We start from the raw sequence: 24,419 nt of genomic DNA, 5'->3' as shown, positions 1-24,419 counted from the left end.
AGTATTTAACTTTAATAAGAGTAAACATAGTATTTATGATGTTTCAATAATGGGCATTATTATACACCAACTGCCGTAACCTATGGGAGTTTGACCGTCCAATAACTTTCCGTATTTTGTATTGTACGCTTAGTCCCGAATACGAGAAACGCGCAACGCGCCTGTTTGACCTTTGACCTAGCGATTATCGGATGTAAACAAACTATTTTACGATGACTTATAGACATAATAACAACTTCCACCAAAATGTATTCGTAGTAGGTTTAAAACACGCTAAACACAAAAACTGAGTCTAAATGCAATTGATTTTAATTTTAAAAAACTAATTCAATTGAAAACATTCAGCGAAGTTTGCTTGTACTGCACTGAAAATTAATTGGCTTTGTGCCAACGCAAGGGACTTGCACTGCGTAGCAGTATGCAAATTGTCAGGGGTTTGTAGCAATTTTATTTCAACATTTGCGCACGTTCCACTCATATCGCGCGTGCCGCAACCCCCAAAATTTACCATAGAATTAGTTTATAGGGACGATTAATGGAGGGAGGTTTATAGTAAAGGGTTATACACAAAATACGGCCCTGTATGGACGAGGGCTCAGTGAGTGACGTATTGGACGAGCCGATGGCTCGTCCAATACGTCACTCACTGAGCCCTCGTCCATACAGGGCAGTATTTTGTGAATAAACCTATATCATACAAATCAATAAAAAGATGCAAAATTTCGTCAACAACTTGAAACCCTCTTGATAAACACAAGATGAAAATCTAGATTTATGCGCAGCATAAAGGTGACATAAAGTTGCATAAAGATGATCTGTAATCATCTTTATGCAGCATAAAGATGGAACTTTATGCACCTTTATGCTTGTGCATAAAAGGGTTTAATGGCTGACTAAATTTAATCACCTTTATGCAGGACATTACAGATGCATAAAGATTCACATTTATGCATCAACCTGATTTGTATTTATACATCTTTATGCACAACATAAAGAAACATATTCAATCTTCTGTAATTTGGATCTTGTAGGTCCAAATATGAACCTGATTGTTCTGTTTTTGCACCTATTGTACTGTAGTTCTGCACTCATTTGTTGTATTAACTACTTTGCACATTTAACCCATCTAACATACACACATATCTACCAAAGCAAGATCATAGAAGAGGTATCGGTTTTAATTGTTTATTTAAAATAGTTAAATAGGAAATCACATGGGACAAAAAATACAGAATTCCTCAAAACTTCCTCAAAAATACAAGCAATATACTTCATGTGAAAAACAAAAAATACACTTATTGTTTTCTTCTTAGATGCAATATTGAAGTGTCAACCAAGTATCTGAGAACTGATTTAACTTGACTCACTTTACACAGCAATTATGGCTTTAGTTATAACAAATAAATAATAAATCCATTGTTCTCTAAGATTTAAAATAAAATTGGATGTAACGGGTGTTTGAATGTCTGAGTAGAAAAGAGACTCCACATTTAGCTATGTTTTGTGTTGCATTGCTAGTATCTATTACAGATCACACATGATAATGAGTTCTGCCATATCATTGAAAATTGCCATACAAATATTTGATTACAAACTAGACTCGAGCTAAGATTCAAGCACATTGCATGTACATAAATCTACAGTGTTGCCAAAAATAACTGTAGTTGTAAGTTGGTGTACTTAATCTGTAAAATTTGTTTGCAAAGATGCACCTCATTTTTAACACATTGTTCATGAAATATCAAATATGGCCACTGAAGAGACTAAGACAGAATTATTGGTCTTATAACTCAGCCAGTAATCCGTCGAGTACAGTCCACATATTCACACATGTACAGCTTTGGGTATTCAGCTTAATCACTGATTATAACTCAGTTGGTGTAATAACATATGGAAAGTGTTCCCAGTTGGACTTTCATGAGTACAGCCTCTGTCTGGTTAACAAAATTCAAAAGTTGAGTGGTCTTTGTTCGAAACTAAAAATACATCACTAAGCCTTTGGCAGAATCAAGAAAATGTATAAAATATGCTTATACATTAAACATTGTCCTGTAATGAGTTGTCAATGCTGCTGGAATTGTCATGTGTCTGTCAGGCTCTGATCTGATTGATACCAGGCCCTAAATGCAAGGTAGCCTCAATATGCATTTCCTTTGATGCAAGTGTTTTTTCGTATGCAGTTTCACTTCTTTCTCTATCCCATGGCAAGAGTCTCCGAATAAAGGCACCACCCTTGCAACTTCTGTCATGTTCGCTATCCTCAGAAGAAACACACACAACTATCAAAATGTCTTCAGCTTGATGCTAGTCCTTGGATAGCCCAGATTGTATGTATTTCAATTCCTGAAAATAATGATACACAGAATAAATCATCAGGACAGTACATCATCAATTTTGTTTGTTTTTGTTTAAATCCGTGTATTTATAGACATTTGATAATTCATTTTAAAGTACTTCACTTGACAAGAATGGTTAAAAGTTGATATGTATGCAAGAAATTTGATTTCTGAATTTCACTGAAATGTTAATTCACTATACATTGGAGTCTATGAGAAAACTATGAATAATTTTTTTCAATGCTTCACAAACACAATTAGACTGAAAGATTCCATTGCATGCTAGCGTTCCGGTGCACTGCGACCTACCTGGTAAAGGATCGCAGGTCGCAGTGCGCCAGAGCGCCCGCACACGACGGAATCATTTAGTCTTAAACACAATCGGTGCTTTCTGAGATGTTTGACAATTGATACAAATGTACTTGATTAAATTACGGTGTTTGAAGGTTCAGATGAGGACAACAGTTTGATATTTGAATTTCAACTAAACCTATTTCACTTTTCATGGTACTAGTGGTATACAGGTCACTTAAATATTTTCCCTGACAAAAGTTGCTATATCTCTAATACGTAAGTAATGGAAGTTGTTCATTGCCCTCCATGAGCTTGATTTACAATAAGACAAGCCTCTGAGTTTCAACAGCAAGATGTTCATGTGACAGATAATTATACTTTTGTTCAGATTTACAGTTAAATGACTACCACGAGTGAAATCATGCAGCGAATCATTTTATCTCCCAGAATATTTTGAACACTAAAACTTCTTTTTAACAGGTCAACTACTTAAGAAAATTGAGTGACCCCCAATGCTGTTTGAAAAATACATGACGTCCCCTTTGCAATTTTCAAATTTAAGGTGAACTGCATCCCCCTTCAAATTGTGCTGGCTTACCCCCGGCTGTATAACTGAATGCTCCCTTATTGAATAAACTGGTCATCTATGTAACCTTTTCCTGCCAAGTCCATATTTCACCATCAGGTCAAGATGGTTAAAATTAATGAAACACAACATATTCCATATGGTGTATTTTAACATAATGCTGTACATTTTAAGGCTATTGAAAACATAAATACTGTAAACTTGATTTTTTTGGACTAAAGATGCTATAACAGACCAAGCCAAGCGGGTGAAAATACGTCATGTTTTGGCTCAATACCGCTTTTTACTGACTTGGCTGATGGGGAAGTAATAGTCTAAATACTGTCTGGCAGGAAAAGGGTTAATGTTGTACATCAAACTGACATGTTTATGCCTAAATATACAAATATGAAGACCAAAATGTTTTTTCACTGATTCATTGCCTATGTTATTGACTAAATATTCCTGTCAATGTACCTCCCAGACACATGGAGTATGGTCGTGCTTCCAATAATAATTTTGCAAAACATGTCATCAATTATGCGCTTTAGCGAATGGTCAATTATGCGTTTTAGCGAATGGACCAAGTCTTTGTACGTTGACCGAGAACTAATACAGTAGGATCTATAGGTTAGAATATTACATCTGTCAAATTAGGATGGAATATTGAAGATAGAAATATTTTTGTATCATGCAGCCTTGACCTACAGTGCCTTGTAACATATACATATATTGAACTAAAAAGAGGGCATGTTACGCTGGGGAATCACCCAAATCAAAGATTGATGTGACTGTGTATGTGTGCCAGTAATAGTATGGATTAAAAGTTAATCTTTCGGTACTTGATCTAGAAGTCATCACTGATGACATACATGGAGTCCCCGCTGGATTATGTCATTTGAATTACGGTGATTGAATAACAATAACATACTTGCTAGATTCATTACAGGGGAGAGCGGTGAATTTGTTAAATGTTTGGAAATCACATGCTAGTGATCTGTTGGGGGTCATGTTTGTGTATTTGGGACAGTACAATTACGCAAAAATATATATTATGCTACAATTTTTGAAAAAAAGCAATGGTTTTCTTGCACACTGTATGTTGTTCGGAAAATAGTTTCGTTCAATTTTAGTAAAAGATAAAATATGGTTTTTGAGCATGTCATGTAATCTGGAACATGTTATCAGAACAGAAGCTTGTTTCATCTTTCATTACACAATTTGCAACAGACTCTGCAACCTCAGTTTGTCTTGTGATGTTGTTTCAAAGTTTTGTTTCCCAGACAAGGTTCATAAATTACACTTCATGGATTCATTCAATAGTATTTTGGCCAGTGTCGGGAGACAGTGTTAAAAAGAACATTTCCTTGGTTTGACTATGCAATTATTGTATGTCATGTACATTTGTGTTTTGGAACTCATGGAAGAGCCCCTGAAGTTGTTTCAACACTATGCTCCTCTATAATAATTTCCAGGGTTTACATATTTCATTGTGATTTCAAAACTTGACATGGGCTAAGCTGCATCACTATCGATTACATCTGTATCTTCAAAAAAAGATTATAAAGGCAGATTTTGTCGCTTATGGCTGTTAGGTGCCCTGCAAATATAACCAAACATCAAAGGTTCAGCTAAGTAAAATTGTCGTACATGTGTCATGATGGTTCTGCTTAACCATGTTCATGTACTATAATTCACCAACACTGGTGCTTTGGTTAACTTGCCCTTCAAAGTTCACTACTTTAGACTAAAAACTTATCAGTGCATACTTTGTAGAGTACATACCTCTCATATTGTTCCCAGTTGTTGGCATGCCTTTTTGTGTGACTGTCATTCCTTTGGGCACTACACTTTCCCTATTTGTTCAACGCCTAATAAATACATGTACCTCCAGGGGACCTGCAACTTGCAGAAATATAAAAAAAGAGTTAAAAATCCTACTGAGAAAAATCAAATTGTCTCAAACACAGATGATGAATCACATTTCAAGTCACGATAATGACGATGAATAACCATATTAATCTGACAGTCCATGGACACATATTTGAATCAGAAATATATCAAGCATTTTCATGGCCTGAAAAGGCTCAACATAATTGGATTCACACTGCACTATGCATTCCTGCAGTTTCTCAGAGCTTGTAGACTGTCAGACCATTGATGAAAAATTGACTCTTTTTACATCCATGGTCATATAAATATCCAAAATGTGCTTGTTGACAATAACACCACATTTCTATTTCAGCATAAATAGAAATAATTAGAAAGTTAAAAATGAATTGAAATGATGCGAAATAAAATGACATATCATGTTTAGGTAAGATTAGAATTAATCTCATGTTAACTTAAAGCCCCGACTAGCTGTATCTTCTAGCATTGTTTTTTTTTTATTTTACATTCAAGCCGAAATAAGTTTGTGAGAATGTACTGATTTTGGTGATGTATACACTTATTATTAACTACCCACTGGGACTGTACATGCAACTTTGGCCAAGATAAAGATTGCGATGTGATTAAATATTTGCCCAAACATTAAATCCCACCGTGCATACCGTGGATAATGCACATATCTGCACTGAAATCTTCACATAAACTGCACAGAGCATTGTGCAATTCATGCTATAAGATCTTGAATGGCCCTTACTTCACTGTTTGATGCACCACTCAGGACGCAACATTCTCTGAATGGTTTGGTCACACAGAGTTCACGCAAATGCATGTAGTTCATTCATTCGCGCAGTGAAGTTGGGCTCCCCAAAGGTCATCACCTCACCTCAGTCATAGTGTGAAATATTAAAGGGATAGCCCACCCAAATATCAACCTGCCTTTAAAAGTTGAAGTATAATATTTTTGTAACATTCATGATGAAGAGATGAGAAATGTGCTAACGATTCTCCTGGAAATTAATGTTTTATTAAGGTAGTATGCGCCTCGAAAGTGAAAGACTTAAACTTTTGCTCAAACTTTCCTCAAAAAAAGTTTCAACCATTCTCTTTCAAAATCAAAAATAAAAATAGGGGGTCACCATGCAAATTTTGGAACCAGAGAAACAAATAACCCACGATTTAACGATTTTTGAAATTCAAAATGGCCGCCATCCCTGTGTTAACTCTATGGGGGAAAATAAAATTTTGGATTTTCGAAAAACTAAGACGGTGAAAGTTTTTCTTTCTCCAAGAGTTTTAAAATGAACCCCCCACAAGTGGTAGATCAGAAAAAAATTGTAGAAGTTTGAGAGTCCGAATATCTGTCCCCGAGGCGCGTTCTACCTTAATTGATGTGTATGACGCCATTTTCGCCATATGGAAGCGCCACTTATCGGAATTCCTCAGAGAGGCTTGACCTCAGATGACGTTAAGTTTTCGTGTTTGGTTGAGGAAGTTAGGGGGCATCACTAGGGGTCTGATCTACTGTGCGTTTGTATTGAGCTACTGCCCAATGGACACACTTTGCCTTCAACCTTACAACTTTGAATCGGAATTCAGCGACTTTGAACTCCAGGATTTCGAACTTGGTGTTTCCGATGAATTCAGAAGTAAAAGAAGGGCATGTGGCTCCACCAGTTACCGAAGGAAGCTGTACAAGCATGGCTCTTTTGGTAGCTCAACGGTATAAGCTACAACGTTACGGGAGGCCATGTTTGGAGCTGAACACATCTTCGATATCGCCTCATGACGAAATGAACTCCCAAAATGCTTGTATTTTTATCCAAAACATTTTGATTAGCATTGCAACCTAGCTATTATCACTTGAAAAAAGGGATGTTCGATTTCAAATGCCCGAAGAGAATTGCATGACGAAATTGCTCCGCATGTTTAGCCATTGCAATGCTGGTTTTAAAATATGGAAAACTCTTTTTATAACAAAGAATGGTTATAGAAGTGCTAATTTTTTAGTAACATATAGACAAAGAATGTGCGGATGACGAGATAATTCCAAGAACCATTCCCCATGGGGTGGGGGGAGGGAGAGACAAAGCAAATGACCAGAAATGGCTCATCTGTCGACTCTAAATGGAGTGTCCCTCATCCAACAAACAATAGTTGTGCATACACACTTTCATGTTCTCAGGGGCACTAAATTAAACTTCAAACACACTTTCATGTTCTAGGGGCACTAAATGAAATTTCAATTTATCCTTTCAAAGTACAGTCATAAACTACACACTACAATTTTCCTGTTCTCACAACTCACTTTGAACTCTAATCGTGAGTTACCGGTAATTAGAAACCGCAATGGAGGTAGGAAGAGATTGCAAATCCGAGTAGCCGATTTCTGCTGTCAATTGTGCAGTCTTGGGAAAATAATTGAGAATGGTTAAAATCTGAAAGCCACCACCTCACAACTAGTCATTGGGAAAAATGTCGGATAATATTCTTGGAAACGGTCTTTGCATACATAAAAACATGCACTGTACTTATAATTTTGAAAACTCATGTCGTGCCAATCTTTACCAGCAACAATTTTTAGAGGCGGTGTTTTCACTTCAGGTTTCGAATCATGCAGAATGCCTTATTGAAATCTCGCGCACCATTATTAGTACATCTGTAATACTTACAGGCAGGCATAATATCTAAGCTGTTTATGAGACTCCCTAGATCAGACCCCCTAGTCAATGCACCAAAACCCGAAAACTTTACATCATCATCTGGGCATTTCTCCCGGCATGCTTTGTGGAGGCTAAAAAGGTCTCCATATTGCCTGATTTTGATATTTATTTTCATGGATAACTTCAACAAATCACTGTTTCTGTGCAAAAAGTAATGATAAATGCTTTTATGACATAAATATAAACCTGTACACAGCTGATTAAATTTTTGGTGGATATAAGTTGGTGCAAAGGAAGTTGGGTAGAAAGGACTGATGTAGAGTCGACAGTGCATTGGAGCTGTATGCATGTGGCATTGCTGATGAATGTAAATGATGGGTATGCCCTCAAATTGAAGAGTCTACAATGTCACAGTCCATACAAACGTTGAACACTGCAAGGAAAGCATCCATGCAGGTCAGTTATGCTCGTTTTGAACAGCATCATTTTCTGATTTTCAAGAGCAAAACCTTTGGTCAGAACAACCATAAATTCCTAATACATACAAGTTAGCGGTATGTTTAACCCTTTTCCTGGCAAGTCCATATTTCACCACCAGGTCAAGATGGTTAAAATTAATGAAACACAACATATTTCATATGGTGTATTTTAACATAATACTGTACATTTGAAAGCTGTTCAAAACTGTAAACTTGATTCTTTTGGACTAAAGATGCTATAACAGACCAAGCCAAGTGGGTGAAAATATGTCATGTTTTGGCTAAATACCACTTTTTACTGACTTGGCTGATGGGGAAGTGATACTGTCTGGCAGGAAAAGGGTTTTAATAAAATTCAATATATTGATTACTTTATTTAGGTCGCATATTGATAGACTATAGTATTTTCCACAGAAAATTCAAGGGTTTTACATGTATGTTGAATGACCCCCCTTGGAACAGGAGTACGGGCCCACATTCATGATTGCCCCCTGTTTTGACATCCTAGATTGAATGTTCACCCTAGAGGTGAATGTTTTCAACTGTGACATTGTATGTTCTCTCTCCTTGTTAATATTACCAATTTTTGAAAAGGGGCGATTATCAAAATGGCTGTTAAAATTTGAGTTTACTGTTTAAATGTTTCTCAGAGGAATATTCCTAATGCAGTAAAAGCCAATATCCCTTCAGAGGGTAGAATTCAGAGAAAACCACGACAAAATGGGAACATATTCTGAGGTCAACAAAGTTCACAAGTTACAGCTAGTGGGGCATTAAACATGCTATGTCACGGTACTTTGCACTATTTATAACCTTCTAAATTAATAATATTATTGTGACAGAGGAAATAAATTGACAACATGGATATAATGCCTCTATAGTAAAAAAGATAAAAAAATATCAAGGGGCTGTTTTCTGTCATTGAGCCATAGTACATACATAAATTTGAGCGACGAGAATTAGGAGACTTGTGGGATTGAATTCAAAAATCTACCAACATATTCAACTCATTGCAATTTCAAAAGAAAGTATAGCAACACTTCATAATCTTATTATTAACCTTCATGCACAGCCATTTTGAGTAGAGGTTAAACAAACAATATCTAACGTATCAATCATGTGTTCCTGAGATAATTTTTCATGGGGACTGAACAGAAATTACTGGGGGGTAAGGCTTTTTTGGGTGGTTGCTATTTTGTAAAAAAAGCATTTTTGAATTGTCATGCATACCTTTGGGGCAGGGTTATCATTTAGCACAACTATTGCAACTATTTGAAAACAAGATGTGGCCAATACAGTGCTTCACCAAAAAATATCAAATCATGATACATTGGAATCTGTTAGGCAAAATATTGACAATTTTCCCCTATACATATGTACATTTATCCAGGTTTGATAATTTATGTGATTTTTGTACCCTTTAAATTTTGAGGTAAAATACATCTGTGTACAAGAAATTTGATTTTTGGATTCCATCAAAAATGTTCATTCACTATACATTGAAGTCTGTTGAAACCATGATTTTTTCAATACACAACTAGCTTTATATGTGTATTTATAGATGCTTAATGATATTAATGCACTTGATAAGATTGAGCTGGTTACTAGTGAATGTGTGTGCAAGAAATTTGATTTTGGAATTTCACCGGAATGTTTATTCACTAAACATTTACATTCTGGTCTCTGAAGAAAATGTGAACAAATATTTCTAATTATATCATACCCGTATATTGATGGTGCAAATACAGTGAGCAGTCAGCATTCAACAAAGAAATACTGTTTACGCCAAATTTTAAGCGACTTTTTTAATTGGACGATAAAACAATTTCATGTCGATCATCGGAAAATTGCAACATTGTGTGAATCGGCAAGTGAATCGCAGAAGAACGTCACAATTGTATCTAAAATAAGTCAGTGATTGACATTTATTTTGTGTGAACGACAACACAAATTGGGCGACACGTACACAAACCGCAACTTAGGTTCGCGTTGATTGCGCCAGAAGTTGTGTACACAACTTGTCCGACGGGCAACCAGATTTTATTTTTGACTTGCCCGAATGGAAATTTCACTTGTCCCGGGCGTCAGGCGATAGGAATTGTCAAGCCCTGATCATTAATACAGACTGTGACTCACTGGTCATACAAAAATTTGGGAGGGATAATCTTTTTCTTGCTAACGCTTTTTGAAGGGTCATTATTTTCCATGGATTTAAAATGGCACTTTTGCTGATCCCTGGAATTGCCTTTGTTCTAGTATGTAAGAGGACTATGGAGGGGTGATAGCTTGTTGTTTTCCATTGAAATTGTAATCTGGTGTGTAAATTTTCTGGTGCCAACACAGGCCTTTAAACCCCCCCCCCCGTTAATTTTTGTCCGGTCCCTGACATGAATCAACAGTCATCCCGGGGTGCATACATGTACGGTAGTCACAATTAGCATAAAGTGACCTGGAAATTCGATGTTCATTGAAATTATCAGGAATATCGATGATTTAAAACAAACAAACGTTAGATACTTTGCCGGATACAGACATTGCTGAACACGTTTATAAAAGAAGGAGTAGACGTATCTTAGACACAATCGGGCTGGTTAAAAATAAGACAGCAGCTATACATAAGCTTACCTGGTATAGAGCCGTCAAGCTGATGCAGGACTCGGCGACGATCCAGGGCTTGAAGTGTGTGTCGACCTGTCGCTGGTGCGGAAAAGAGGTACTCTCTTCCGTTTTGGCGAGTTTCGTCCCGGTTGAACGGAGAATAAAGCTAGCTTCGTAACTTCATGACACGGTCGATGACACACTGGCACTAGATTCAAACGTACCGCATAGTCGTCGAGATGGTCCAGGAATTCAAGGGTAGACTCTTTAGCAGACATTCCTAAACACCGACGGGACATGTCAGTAGAAGCTAAAATATCGACAACTGAAGATTATTGACGGCACGATCACGGGGTAGGAATGGTACGATGTACAGATGTAAGCGACGCCACGCCACGCCACGCCAAACGTTAACAATAGCGTCTTCTGAGTATGACTCCTTAAGTGCTCAAATATTCACGAAATGAACTTTGCAAAGAATTTGATTATAACTATCATTTTTTACTCAATCTTGAAGAAAATGTTATTTTTTTTGCTCTCGTTAGACAAAAATATTGCTGACAGAACCATATTTTCGTGTTTCGCCAGATAAAGGTACATCATTGTACACATTGACCCCCTAGCATCAAGCTGCAGTCCAGCCTCTCTGCATGTGTACAAAGCAGCTTACGCATTTTTTTATCTTCATGAATATTCCGTGTTAGGCACACAGACGTGCCCAACCAGTGCACTGAGCCGGATATTTGGCGAGATCTTTTTCAAGATGGTAAAAAATAGCAGCTATTTGGCCTAATTAGAACTTTGGGAAATAATCGTGTGTGAGTCCATGGAGGTAGTAGAGAAGGAGTCACAACTAGGCGGAGATCAAAGGGACCATGTGTTTTGCCGCTGTTTGCCTTACTAACTACTCCATTAGCACCAACGGGACTTGCGAACGCGTTTTCTCGGATTTAGGAAACAAGATTAAGTTCGTTCGGGGTCGTTCGGGTGTTCGGCCGTCCCTCGGCAGTTGACAGATCTTCAAACATGGCGTCACGTGTCCAAGCGTCGCGTCGGGAAGTTCGAGTCGTTCCACTGATTTTGATGTACACAATGTTAAAGAGGTCGAGGAACAGATAATTGAGGAAGGGAGCTTTTGTATCTGCAAAGGCGCGGAGACTGAGTTGATGATAGCTTGCGATTACAAAAAAAATGCCATACATCGTAGAGCAGCATTGTTAACACGCCAACTTTTTCCCAAATCCAGTTCTTGGTTCTTGCCGTGTTTTATCATGTTGTACTGGCATTAATGATAAGGTTAAATAAGAAAGCATAGCTTTTAACTGCTACGTCCATGACTTTAATGAATGGTCGCGATATAAAAACAACACGTACGATGCATTGAAACAAAGCGTCGCCTATGGCGTCGCTGGCGTCGCGTCATAAACACCCGGGAAACGCTACAAGTTTAACCCACGCTCACGGCAGTGCTGCAGTCCGCTGCACCATACTCAGTACATGATTGAAAAGTTCGTGATCAGTACTTTCATTCTAACAAGGAAAGGTTCCTGCGATCGAATGTAAAGTATATAAAAAACGACGTTAAAATTACCCAGATTTTGAGAATGAAAAACTTAAATTCCTTGTAACTTCACTTTTCGTGGACGGAACGTGTCGTTTCTTACACTATCATGACGCACTTGACCCAAGCTACGCAAATACAGTTTTTGCGCAGGCGTTATGACACTGTGGAGAAACTGAGTCGCATTAGCAACCCAGGTTAATTTCACTCGGTTCGGTTGCGAAGGTACCGTCGGCAACGCACATGGCGGGAAAGGGGTGTTAAACAATGGACATAAAAGGGATTAAACCAATGGTGCACAATAGTAATAAACGTAATTATCTCAGTTGTGACTCCTTCTCTACTACCTCCATGGTGAGTCATACGAAGTATAGGGGCCTAGGCCTATTGCTTGTATTTTGAGGACGGTTTTGAAGAATTCATTCGTTTTTTGTGATTTCCTATTTAACTATTTTAAATAAACGATATCTCTTCTATGATCTTGCTTGGTAGATATGTGTGTGCGTGTGTATGTTGAACTGTGCAAAGTGGCTAGTATAACATTGATATTAACATTGATAGTGCATCTGCAGATACAGCCAATCGTGCATCTTGTAATCAATTTCTTTATTGTAGGGCCTACATACAACATTCTTACTGTTGCAATAGCCAGATTTGGATTCATTTCAACACCCACAATGTTGCTATGTACACGCCGGCTATGCTCAAAAATAGTATGGAGGGAATTGAGAATAATACAGCACATGAAAGAAAAATAAATTGAAAGAAAGAACTGCAGTACAATATTTCATCCTCATTTGACCGATGTCGTATCCTATAGGCCTAACCTACTGAAATTAGTTTCTGACGAACATACAAGGACGTGTATCATTCACCAAGGTGGTGCAATATGTTTTGCGACTTTGCAGAAATATTGTAGTTCTGACGATGTTCTCCATGTCAGCTTACATATATAGGAGATATACCGGTATCTTTCCGAACTATAATGTGGATACACACAGCGAGGTCTACGCGAAAAGGTGATGAATCAATTGAATAAAAAACGGTTTTTGGAGATCATATCTGTTTATTTCATCAATTCTGAACATGGTTTGAAATCGGTCTCATACAATAACTACCAACCTGTACTGACGGGCCTGGAAAAGCGAAATTCTAGCACTTTTTTATGAAGTCCATCATCGTATATCATCGGGTCACGGTCGCAAAGTTGAAGCTAGCAACAGCAGCAATGCCGGTAAACAGCCTTGACCCGCCCCGGGTCGATTTTTGATGTGGTTGAAGCACGGTCTGAAGAACGAGCACATTTTGCGAAAGATTATGATGGATTGTTAGGCTACCAAGTTTTTACAAAACGTGTCTGTCTTAGGAATTCTTTGGAAGTCATAACTGCTTAAGTCCTACAATATTCATAATAAGGGACTGGTCAGTTTATTCGGCGGGGGGGGGGGCAGTGGATTCTTGAGGGTCACCCTGTTTTTGACTATGGTGAAAGAGGGGTCACTATGTTTTTGAATGCCCAATTAGGGAGGGGAGTTCAGTGTGTTTTAAAAATTTCGACACGGGCTCATACTTGCCTAAAGTGCTCGTGCAAGCGAAAAATTTCATCATTCAGTTGCATTCATGGCGCGCCCTTTAGGCACTTAACTTTAATAACAATAAAAACCCCTATTTTTCAGAGGCCCCTCCAAGCACGAAACTTTAATATATCAGACATATCTGTCAGAGATATTCGTATGTTTAAAATGTTGTCGGCGTGCCCTTCGGGCGCCTTACTTTAAAATATCAAACATATTTTCAGCATGCCTTTCACATATATATCGGATATATCCATACAGGACTCGAAATTAACTTTTTGCCTGGTAGTCCACTTGGGCTACCATTTTCTGAAGTTGGTAGCCCAGTGACAATGGCTGGTAGTCCATGAATATTTTGGTTTAGGGATACTGTGCTCGTCCCAGTATAAGCCCCCGGTTCAGCAACACAAAACAGCGGTAAAACTAGGGGCTTCTACTCGAGAAACCCCATGTTATGTGTCACGAACGCTTAATTTATGCTTATTTTTGTACATTTGTAACACTTTCTATCACTTTCTAAATCGGCTTATACATCCAAAGAAATTGTAACTTTAGTAAAGAAAAACAGAAAAAAATATTCTCATGATATTTATGAACTGGCATGCCTTGTTACACCCGAGTCTCTCTGTACAGAACGTAATACATTGATACTGATCGACAACCATAGATAAAAGACAGCGAAACTCAGCCACGATTTCCAAGCTTAACTGACACAGTGTTTTATATTACTATTTCAAATCAAACTGATTACACAATCTCTTGATATAGAAGTGAAAGTTTTGTGAAATTTCAGCAAAACTGGACACAAGTACATCTTGTATGCTGCCGATCAACAGCATAGTGTGAACTGGCATGCAAAGACTGCACACGGGAAAGCAACTCAACATTCTAGTATCAAACGCTCTGCATCTTGTGAAAACAACAACATAGCAGTGAAAATTGTAATAGTCACCAGAAAAAACACTTCACAGATGAAAGGATAATTGCTTCAAACAAATGAAACTACAGGTTGACTGCATTTAGCTCGTCCAAAAGTGACGGACATCGCACGCCAAGTATTTCATGTCCCAGGCTTTGGTAGTCCGTGTGGGCTACCATTTCATGGACTTTGGTAGCCCCAGGGAAAAGTTGGTAGTCTGTGGACGCGGGACTACCGCTAATTTCGAGCCCTGCCATATGTTAATATTTTCAGCGGGAACCCCGGGCGCTGTACTTTAATATGTCAGAAATATATAGAAATATTTTGATGTCTGTAAATTGAAAGTCTGTTTTGCAAAGTGTACCAATCATAATGAAACCTGCAGCGCATACTAGTATGAAGAGCATGATAAGTTCCTAATACTGTTCTGTTTCTCAATGAGCATTCAGCATTAGAAAGCAACATGCACTAGTATTTCACAATCAAGCGTCATACTTCTTGATCTCTGATAGGCACATTAGATCCAGTTTTATTCTAAACCTGGGAAATTTTAGCCCAGAATTTATTAACGGAACACAGTCCCGGATGTAGACTGGCCCCAGTCGCGCTTTCTCTCAGTTGAGTTACTTGCTGACTAAGCGACATTCTCTCCACGATCCACGAAATAGCCTACCATTAGCACAACGGTTTGCCGATGTTTAGTCCTTCAATTTATTATGTTTTGATATGCCCACAGACTTTGAGAAGTCTATCCCTGATACTCTTACACTTACATACCAAACAGGCAAACCTGGCGGTCACGGGTACAACGTTTGCAACACTAAAATCTGACCAGAAAATACTTGGTACGCTAGGAAGCACTAGGAAAAATTTTAAAAAAGACAATCTTAATTGCCTACCAGAGCACAATAATTTGACCTTACAGCATTGATGTATCTTTTCACATTCATGCTTACTGATGGCTGGCTGTAGCGATTTACTCATACCGAAACTAAGACTATGGTAGATTCGCTTTGAGAGTATTTCAAATTACTTGTGCCATCAGCTACAGTAAAGTATTTTCAGTATTGTCGATTCTGTGTTCAGCATTTAATTTACTCATCATTTTAAAACATTACTTGTTCGATTTTGAAAGGTAGTCGATTCGCCAGATAATTGCTATGCACTCGCCAGGGCACGGGCGACTTGATAGTAACTATGCGAAACCCCCACGATGCAAATGAGAAGTTGTATCATAGAGTTTTCGTCAAGGCACAGACCCTCTGCACACAAACGACGATTGAAGCATTCGTGCACCAGATTGTTCATAACATTATGCCATACACTTAATGTGGGAGGACATCAGGCTACCTCTCCACATTCCGACATTGACCACGGTAATTATGGAAGTCCCTGCCCTGACAATGCTTGTTTCACACTCAATTCCCTTTGTCTGTGTTGCACACTTCACCCTGACTGTACTGCATATGCATTGTGACCACAGAGTGCATACCGGGGGCCTTGGTTCGACCACTTAATATCGAAAAGGACACTAAATCATCTAGATAAAATGACCGATACATTCACAATTTTCAAATTTGATAATGGTCTTCCCGTCTCTGCAGTCTCAGACTTTTGCCATGGTAGTCGGCTGAGGTCGAGTAAGACAGCAAACAAAGGCTGTTTCAATCACGGCTATCACGGTCATCTTTATTTCACGCAAAACTACTCAAGTTACTTTTTTGAGTGTAGACGTCCTTAAAAGTTGTAGAATGCACTAGAAGTGGAGTCTGTGCAGTCATGGATGTAAGGGTACAAGACGGCCTGATAATCCCTTTCACACCTATTATCTTTGTCTACGCTGGCCCTTTCAGCTGTGTCATGGCTGCCATTATCAGGACGGCCAAGACACTCCATGGACGTATCTGTGGTACGTCCAGGAACACACACACACACACAAACTTCACTGATAATTTTCTATGCATCACAAAAATCTTTCAAATTTATGACATTCCTTTTTTATCCATAGTGCAGTAGGGCTGACAGCGATCCTGCAAATGTGATTTCGGGTGCAACTCCATGACAATGCGTTCAATCAACTTTTAAATAAAACAAGTTTACAAGAATTTGATGTAAATTGCAGACTTGAACAAAGTCTATTTTCAGTTAAACTTTCTAGCAACAGTGACTGAAGCAAGAAAACCGCTTTTGTTTATACATTCAAGGGGTTCCTCCAGATTGTTGTTAATGACATATGGCTATTTACACCTTGAGACAATGGAGCAATGAATCAGAGCCCTGCATGACTTGCCATTGCCTGACCTATCACTATTTTCTTCATGATATACCGGTGCAAAATGTAATGCAGGTCTCCTGGTTATGTGTCAAATAAGCAATTTTGGTCGCAGGTCATATCTTTTTTTTCACAAAGTCGAACTCGCAAGAGGGCAGATCGTCTGTGCAGCCGACACGAACACAATGATACTGGCTACCAAATACTATCACAAGATTTGCAGTCATCTACTGACTCCACACATTTGTCATTGGAATGAACGATGACGAAAAGGGAAGTATCCCATGTGTAACTGCTGTGGCGATATCGATGGCAACCTTTCTGATATGTTAATGACATATGGCTATTTACACCTTGAGACAATGGAGCAATGAATCAGAGCCGTGCATGACTTGCCATTGCCTGACCTATCATATCTTCTTCATGACTGCAACAACATATACTGTGGTATACAAAACGCAATCTTTATTTCAGTTGAAAGATAAAGAGACAGCTGCAAAATGATAAGAATTAAAGGAGGGGATGTGTCTTCTACAGAGCGGGGACTCCAAAGTGCAAACCCTAAGCCCTTCAAGATGGTTTCCAGATGGGTAGAGCATGGATAGAGTGAACGTTAGAAATGTGAGCCCAGGGAAGTGACTAGATGTTTCTCACTATACATCCAGCTATTCTTTAACACATATAGTCCTTTCCAATTTGTAGAGACTGTAAATTGTCATCCTCAGTGTTGTTTTACAATCTTTACCTCACACGTAAAATTATGCAACTTTATTGGATTGCATAAAGGTGCATAATTTTAGTGAGCCATTAAACCTTTTATACAAGTGCATAAAGATGCATATAGGCACCACCACTGACACCATGTTTACACACCTTTATGCACTGCATAAAGGTGCGTAAAGGAGCTGACCAACTTTATGCAAATTTATGCAATTGCATAAAGAATGTTAAATTTTGCTTTTCATCCTGTGAAATAAACTTAGGACTGTAACAACACGAGGATTTCAATTACGTTTTCCCACACTTCTTTACGTTCACCTGTCAAGCGCGCTCTATACACCCTACCAAACTGTCGGGTCGGGTTTTCTTTTGTTCTCGAGCTCACTCATACCTTTTTCATCACCCGGTATCACTAAGATAAGTTCAATAGCTTATCACGTACGTACGTACTTTTCTGTATGGTAGACATTTCTTTCCAATACAGCTTGCAATGTAAAATTTTGCACGTCAAATCTACTTCTTTCCTGTATCACTCACTAAATTTTCAAAGTCTTCCGAAGAAGACATGTCATTTTCAATTCTTCTACATAAGCAATGTATGTTTGAAGGTTTCAAAAACATCCATGTTACTTCTGTGAATGCTAATCGAATTCCAATTTCCAAATTCTTAAAACTAAGAATTTCCAAAGATAAATTTACAATAACTGCTGTGCGTAAAGGTGAGACATTAAGTAATGATCACTTCAAAACGTATAAAACTAAGAAATATTTATCACTTTCATGTAGCATTTGATTTAAAAAATGCAACTTCATTGACTAAGCAAGTTTTCTAGGAGTGTTCATTACCTGTATTTCTTTAAGTCTTAATTTCATAGAATTGGCGGTGTACACGATTCGGATCCTTTGTTCTTTATCTCCGCTGTCAGAAACGCGGAGCTTATCAAATAGGTTGATTTTCCGTCGTCGTCCGTCATCGTCGTCGTCGTCCGTTGTCGTTGTTCGTCGTCGTCCGTCAACAATTGCCTTCTCCTCTGAAACTGCAAGTCCAATTGCTTTGAAATTTTATAAGCACTTCACTTGGGGTGACCTCACTTCAGTTTGTTCAAATCGCGGTGAAATTTGCACATTTGTATTTTTGGGGCATTATTTGGTGTTTTTGGTACAAAAATCTTCTTCTCTGAAACCGCTTGTCCGATCTCTTTGAAATTGAATATGCAGTTTACTTAGGGTGATTTCAGTCAGATTTGTACAAATCGTGGTGAAATTTGCATATTTGTATTTTTAAGGCAATATTTGTCATTTTGGTAAAAAAATCTTTAAAAATATTTTTCTTCAAAACTACCAGTCAGATAGCTTTGATATTTGGTACATATGTCTCTAGGGATGATCTTTTTCAGATTATTCAAATTGTGCAGAAATATGCAAATTTGCATTTTTAAGGCAATTTTTGCCATTTTTGGTCAAAAAATGTATTTCTCAAAAAGTACTGGTCTGATAGTTTTGAAATTCGGTATACAGGTTTCTATTGATGAACTAAGATATATAATATTGAATTTCTGATGAATCTGTGATTTTCTATTTGGGGCAATTTTTGCCATTTTTGGTCAAAAAATGTGTATTTCCAGAACTACTCATCTGATAGCTTTACAATTTTGTGTACACGTTCCTACAGATCACCTTAATGATATTTGTTGAAATCATGATGAAATCTGCAATTTTGTAATTTTGGGCAATTTTTGCCATTTTTGGTCAAAAATGTATTTCTCAAAAAGTACTGGTCTGAAAGCTTTGCAATTTTGTATATAGGTTTCTACAGATGAGCTAAGTAATATATATTGAATTTCTGATGAAATCTGTAATTTTGTATTTTTGGGGCAACTTTAGCCATTTTTGGTCAAAAAATGTGTTCCTCAAAAAGTACTCATCTGATAGCTTTGAAATTTGGTATACAGGTTTCTATAGATGAACTAAATGATATTTATTGAAATTATGATGAAATCTGCAATTTTGAATTTTTTGGGCAATTTTAGCCATTTTTGGTCAAAACATATGTTTCTCAAAAGTACTGGTCTAACAGCTTTAAAATTCGGTATGCAGGTTTCTACAGATGAACAAAATTAGATATTTTGAAATTATGATGAAATCTGCGAAATTTTTTTTTTGGGGGGGGGCAATTGTTGCCATTTTTTGGTCAGAAATTTTATTCTCAAAAAACTACTCATCAAATAGCTTTGGTTGACATGTTCTTAGGGATGAGCCGATGTAATATATTCAAAGTATGATGAAATCTTCAATTGTGTATTTTTGCAGCTATTTTAGCCACTTTTTCTGGCCACTGCATTGAGCTATCAAAGATTTCCACCTTCTTCATCAACATATGTCAAAAATAGTTATTCTCTACATAAACACAGCGGAGCTATATCGGCGATAGGTCGCTTGTTTTAAATGTTAAGATGGCTCATGATGATTGTATTCGCACAACTAGCTCTTGAAGGTTTACAGTAATTGTCCTCCTAAAGTGTTTGTCAAGCTGTATAGTTTTGTGCGAAAATTAAACGTGTAGCCTTTTCATTTTTGTATTAAAATAAATGAATATGAAATACAGTTTCATTTGCAAGGCACATTGTAGTCTCTTTTCAAATCATTCGTTTTATGCTTTTTGTGTTATTCGGTGAAGGTTTTTTGAAAACTTATTTTCTACGTATACGATTCAACGCTAACAGCAGCCATGTCAGTGTATTTACTCTATGGGATGTAATGAGCGTGCTAGCTCTTATTAAATTTTAGTAAATATTGCAATAAAACTAGTTTGTTAAATGTAGGATGGAAACATTCCTTTTTCAGAGTAGGAAATCATACAATCATTCGTCTAGTACATACAATAACTAAATGAGGCAAATGATAACAGTAATTTTCAAAATGTAATTTCTTTGCATATATTTGTACGTAATGAAACTTAAACATTGCGATTTCTCTTTCTAATCAAATGCTCATTTTACGGGTATGTAATTTTAAATGTGTAAGTGATCATTTTTTTCTTTATTGTAATATAAGTATCCACTGAAACGATAAATTCCTTTTTAATGCAAATTAATATGTAAACACAATGAAACTAATTTGGGATGTAATATGACATCAAATCGATTCCAGCAATCATTATCATTCAAGGCAAATAAATTACCAGGTCCAATAAACAGTAAAAACAAACACACAAAGAAACATAAGATCACTGACAAAATCGGTAGTACAATCTTGAACCACTATATAAGTGGTGGTACCAGGTGTCCGGAATGGGTAAGCGTACCCTGCTAGCATGCTACACCCGTCAAGATTGAACTAGTGTGACAAAGTTATTGTACGGTAATTCAGCTATCTGCTAAATTACTGTTCTGAGTCAAAGTCGGGAATACTGTCTTTCATCATCTGAGTGACAGATTTGCCATATTAGATATAAGATCTCCATATCTACCATAGAACTTCTTAAAAGATCTAACCAACCTACTTTGTGAAAATCCTTGTCTCACCAGCTTTAAGACTAATAAGCTGTGTCTCTCTTGAAAATCTCCATATGAATCACAAGCTCTACAGTATCTCAGTAGTTGTGAAATGTACACACCATAAGCTGGACTCGACGGAATATTACTGGTCACGTAGGGAAAGTTAATGATTTCAAAATTAAAATCATGGAATGTAAGGATCTTCATATTTTTCAAATTTCTCAAAAGTGTTAGGTGCAATATAGCTGAATGTTGCAATATTACAAATTACTCATATAAACAATATGTAACTTTAAAAAACAGATGGGCTTACATTTATAGATTAAGTGACCTTATTCATCATCCAATTATCGCAAATTAGTTCAAATCGTGTTTGTGTGAATTGTATTTAAATGTAATTTTTGTCTGTCTCTTTTTTGCCACAAAGCAATTTCACAATCATCTGTATCTGTACACAAATTAATGATTCAGTTTAAGTTACTTTTATGCAAACGATAAGTGCAATTTTGAAAAAGATGTTGTTGACATATTTGTCTGAGATGAACCATTAATATTGTGATTTTTGTTTCAAATCCCGATGCTCTCTTTACGCTGTCAAAATGCTCATGTTAGTATTTTTCTGTAAATTATATTGTTAGTACTCACTGAAATGTTATAATCCTCCTCAATGCAAATAGGTATGTATGGTTTTAACAAAATGTAATTTACATCAGTCACGTTAAATTTTGCGAAACGAAAGAAATTTCACTATCATCCTTATCTCGATGCTGCTCAATTTGAAAATTTTATCATACAAGACAAAATGCTTAATGTTGCGTTGCATGATTTTTTAAAATTAAAAAGTATTGGAATAGGATTTTTATGCTTCTTATATTGGAAATGGAAATGAAAAATTTATGATTGCTCAAAAAAGCATTTCACTCTATGTTTTTGCAAGTATCTGTATAAAGTCATACAATTAGCTCAGAAACAACCATCAAAAAGCAACTTTTTTACTTATTTTGATACGATGTTTGTAACTAAATATAGTTTGTTTAAATACAGTTACTTTGTGCTATTGTTTTTTAAGGCTGGTATGCTGCCTCGTGGAGATGACCAGTTGGTAATAGCTTTAGAGCCTCAAGCAGCATCCATCCATTGTAAGAAGTGTAAGTCATCAGATTTCCATGTACCGAGCAACAGGAAAGATGAACTGCAGGTGCAGAGTGAAGGAACATCTTATTTGGTTCTTGATTGTGGAGGTAGGAATTTTTAGTCAAGTGGACGAAGTCCAGGGGGACTTATGGTTTGGGTTCCGTCCGTCCGTCCGTCCGTCCATCCATCCGTCCACGCAGATATTATAATTAATATAATATAAGTATTATATAGAAATAATAACGCGAATAATAATAGGTTCAATTTCCGTGAAAATTTCACCATACGGGTATTTTGGGTCGAAAAGACCAAATATGATATCGATTTCACTGCCCCATGTTTCCATGGTAACCATTTTAGGGGTTGAAAATTTCAGTTTTCTAATATCCAATGAAAAGTTACTTTGATTGATATGAAATTATCTAGCGGGGGGAGTTTCGGTCAGATAACACAAAAACCAGACTTATTTTAATGTTTTGAGTTGCCATGGTAACTATTCTGGGATTGAAAATGTTACTTTTTCCCTAATTCCTATTAAAGAACTATTGATTGATGTAAAAATTGATAATAAGGGTTTTTCTGGTTAGCACACCAAAAAAAATCACACTCATTTTAATGTGAGATTTTCCATGGCAACCATTCAGTAGTAAAAATTACAATTTTTTTCCAGGATTTTTTCCAGGAATCAACACAATATGTTATACCAAAGGGATATTTTGGGTTAGAAAGACCAAATAGCCAGTGTAAAAATCCAGTAATCAACAGATATTTTTATACCAAAGGGTTATTTCGGGTTAGAAAGACAAAATATGATATCTTTGTTTCCATAGTAACCTATTTGCGTTTTAAAATTTCAATTTTTTTCCTAAGTCCATTAAAAGTAATCCCAGTTACTATGCAAATGCTCTCCTAAGTGTATTTATAACAGCATGAACTCCATGTTCATTTTTGTTTTATGTTGCCATAGTAACCATTTCGGTAACCAGTTTTTTTATTTAAAACCATAGACCCTCGAGAGGGTCTATGTTAAAACATAATTCACTGTTTTTTATTTATTTTATGGATTTCTAAGTAACAACTTTTAACATTTGTTCTATAATAATAATAATAATAATAATAATTGTAATTTCTTTGCCTTCATTCTAGAAAGAATAATAAAGATAATGTATATTGGGCCATTTTGGTCAAAATTATGTTTTCCGTTAATTTTAGTGTGTTAGAATTAATTTTACATAGACCAGAAATAATTTTTCAAGCATTTTTAATTGTGTTTCATGCAGTCATCCCAAATAAGTGTTATATAGTATATTACTAACTTATTATGCATTTATCAAATTAAGTTTATGCCTTCAAATTAATTTTATGTCCTGAAATTAATTCTACAAGTATCTGAACCCTATCCTCCTTATCACCCAATGTACCATTATATTTATCACAAGCAGTAACAGTAGGGCACAGTTTTTTTGTATTGTTTTATTTAAAACATAATTCACTGGTACTTATTTATTTTATGGATTTATAATTAACGACGTATAATAATGTTCATTTTATAATAATTTATTTTGATTTCATTGCCTCATTCCAGGAAGAATAATGAAGACAAATTATATATTCTGATTTTTTAACTAAAGTAAAATTATGGCCATGTAGTGGTGCATTATTTTTTGTGTGACCTGGCGTGACCCAATAAACTCTATGATTCTGATGATTAGCTAGATCTCCCTTTCCGTGGTAGCAATGGCTAAATTCGAATATGATCCCTGTATACCTTTAAACATTGTTTTTAAACCCAGCAGGCCAAGGCAAGGGGAAATATTGCAAGTTAAATGTGTCATGTTCAATATTGCCCAGGGCTCGAAATTAACTTTTTTCCCTGGTAGTCCACTTGGGCAACCATATTCTGAAGTTGGTAGCCCGGTG

At 36.7% G+C, this 24,419-nt stretch overlaps 1 protein-coding gene and 1 long non-coding RNA gene across 3 annotated transcripts in view; one reads left to right on the top strand and one right to left on the bottom strand.

Annotated features, from left to right (window-relative positions):
* The window catches only part of LOC139150801 (heat shock 70 kDa protein 12A-like), a 127,512-nt gene that overhangs the window by 37,773 nt on the left and 65,320 nt on the right, over positions 1-24,419 (top strand). Inside the window, exon 3 of the mRNA XM_070723196.1 lies at positions 22,435-22,606. Coding sequence (XP_070579297.1) covers positions 22,435-22,606 — 172 coding nt within the window. The remainder of the gene's footprint in view (positions 1-22,434; positions 22,607-24,419) is intronic.
* On the bottom strand, positions 1,172-11,262 carry LOC139122781 (uncharacterized). 2 transcript variants are annotated; one of them, XR_011549533.1, is made up of 3 exons: positions 10,850-11,262; positions 4,981-5,100; positions 1,172-2,343 (listed from the first exon to the last, which is right to left on the bottom strand). It is a non-coding gene; the product is annotated as an uncharacterized lncRNA (long non-coding RNA). The 2 variants fall into 2 exon arrangements; XR_011549532.1 differs by having other exon boundaries at positions 4,981-5,094; positions 10,850-11,261.

Source organism: Ptychodera flava, chromosome 2 (genome assembly GCF_041260155.1).
Source record: "Ptychodera flava strain L36383 chromosome 2, AS_Pfla_20210202, whole genome shotgun sequence".
Classification (NCBI taxonomy): domain Eukaryota; kingdom Metazoa; phylum Hemichordata; class Enteropneusta; family Ptychoderidae; genus Ptychodera; species Ptychodera flava.
This window is presented reverse-complemented; position numbering and strand designations above follow the sequence as displayed.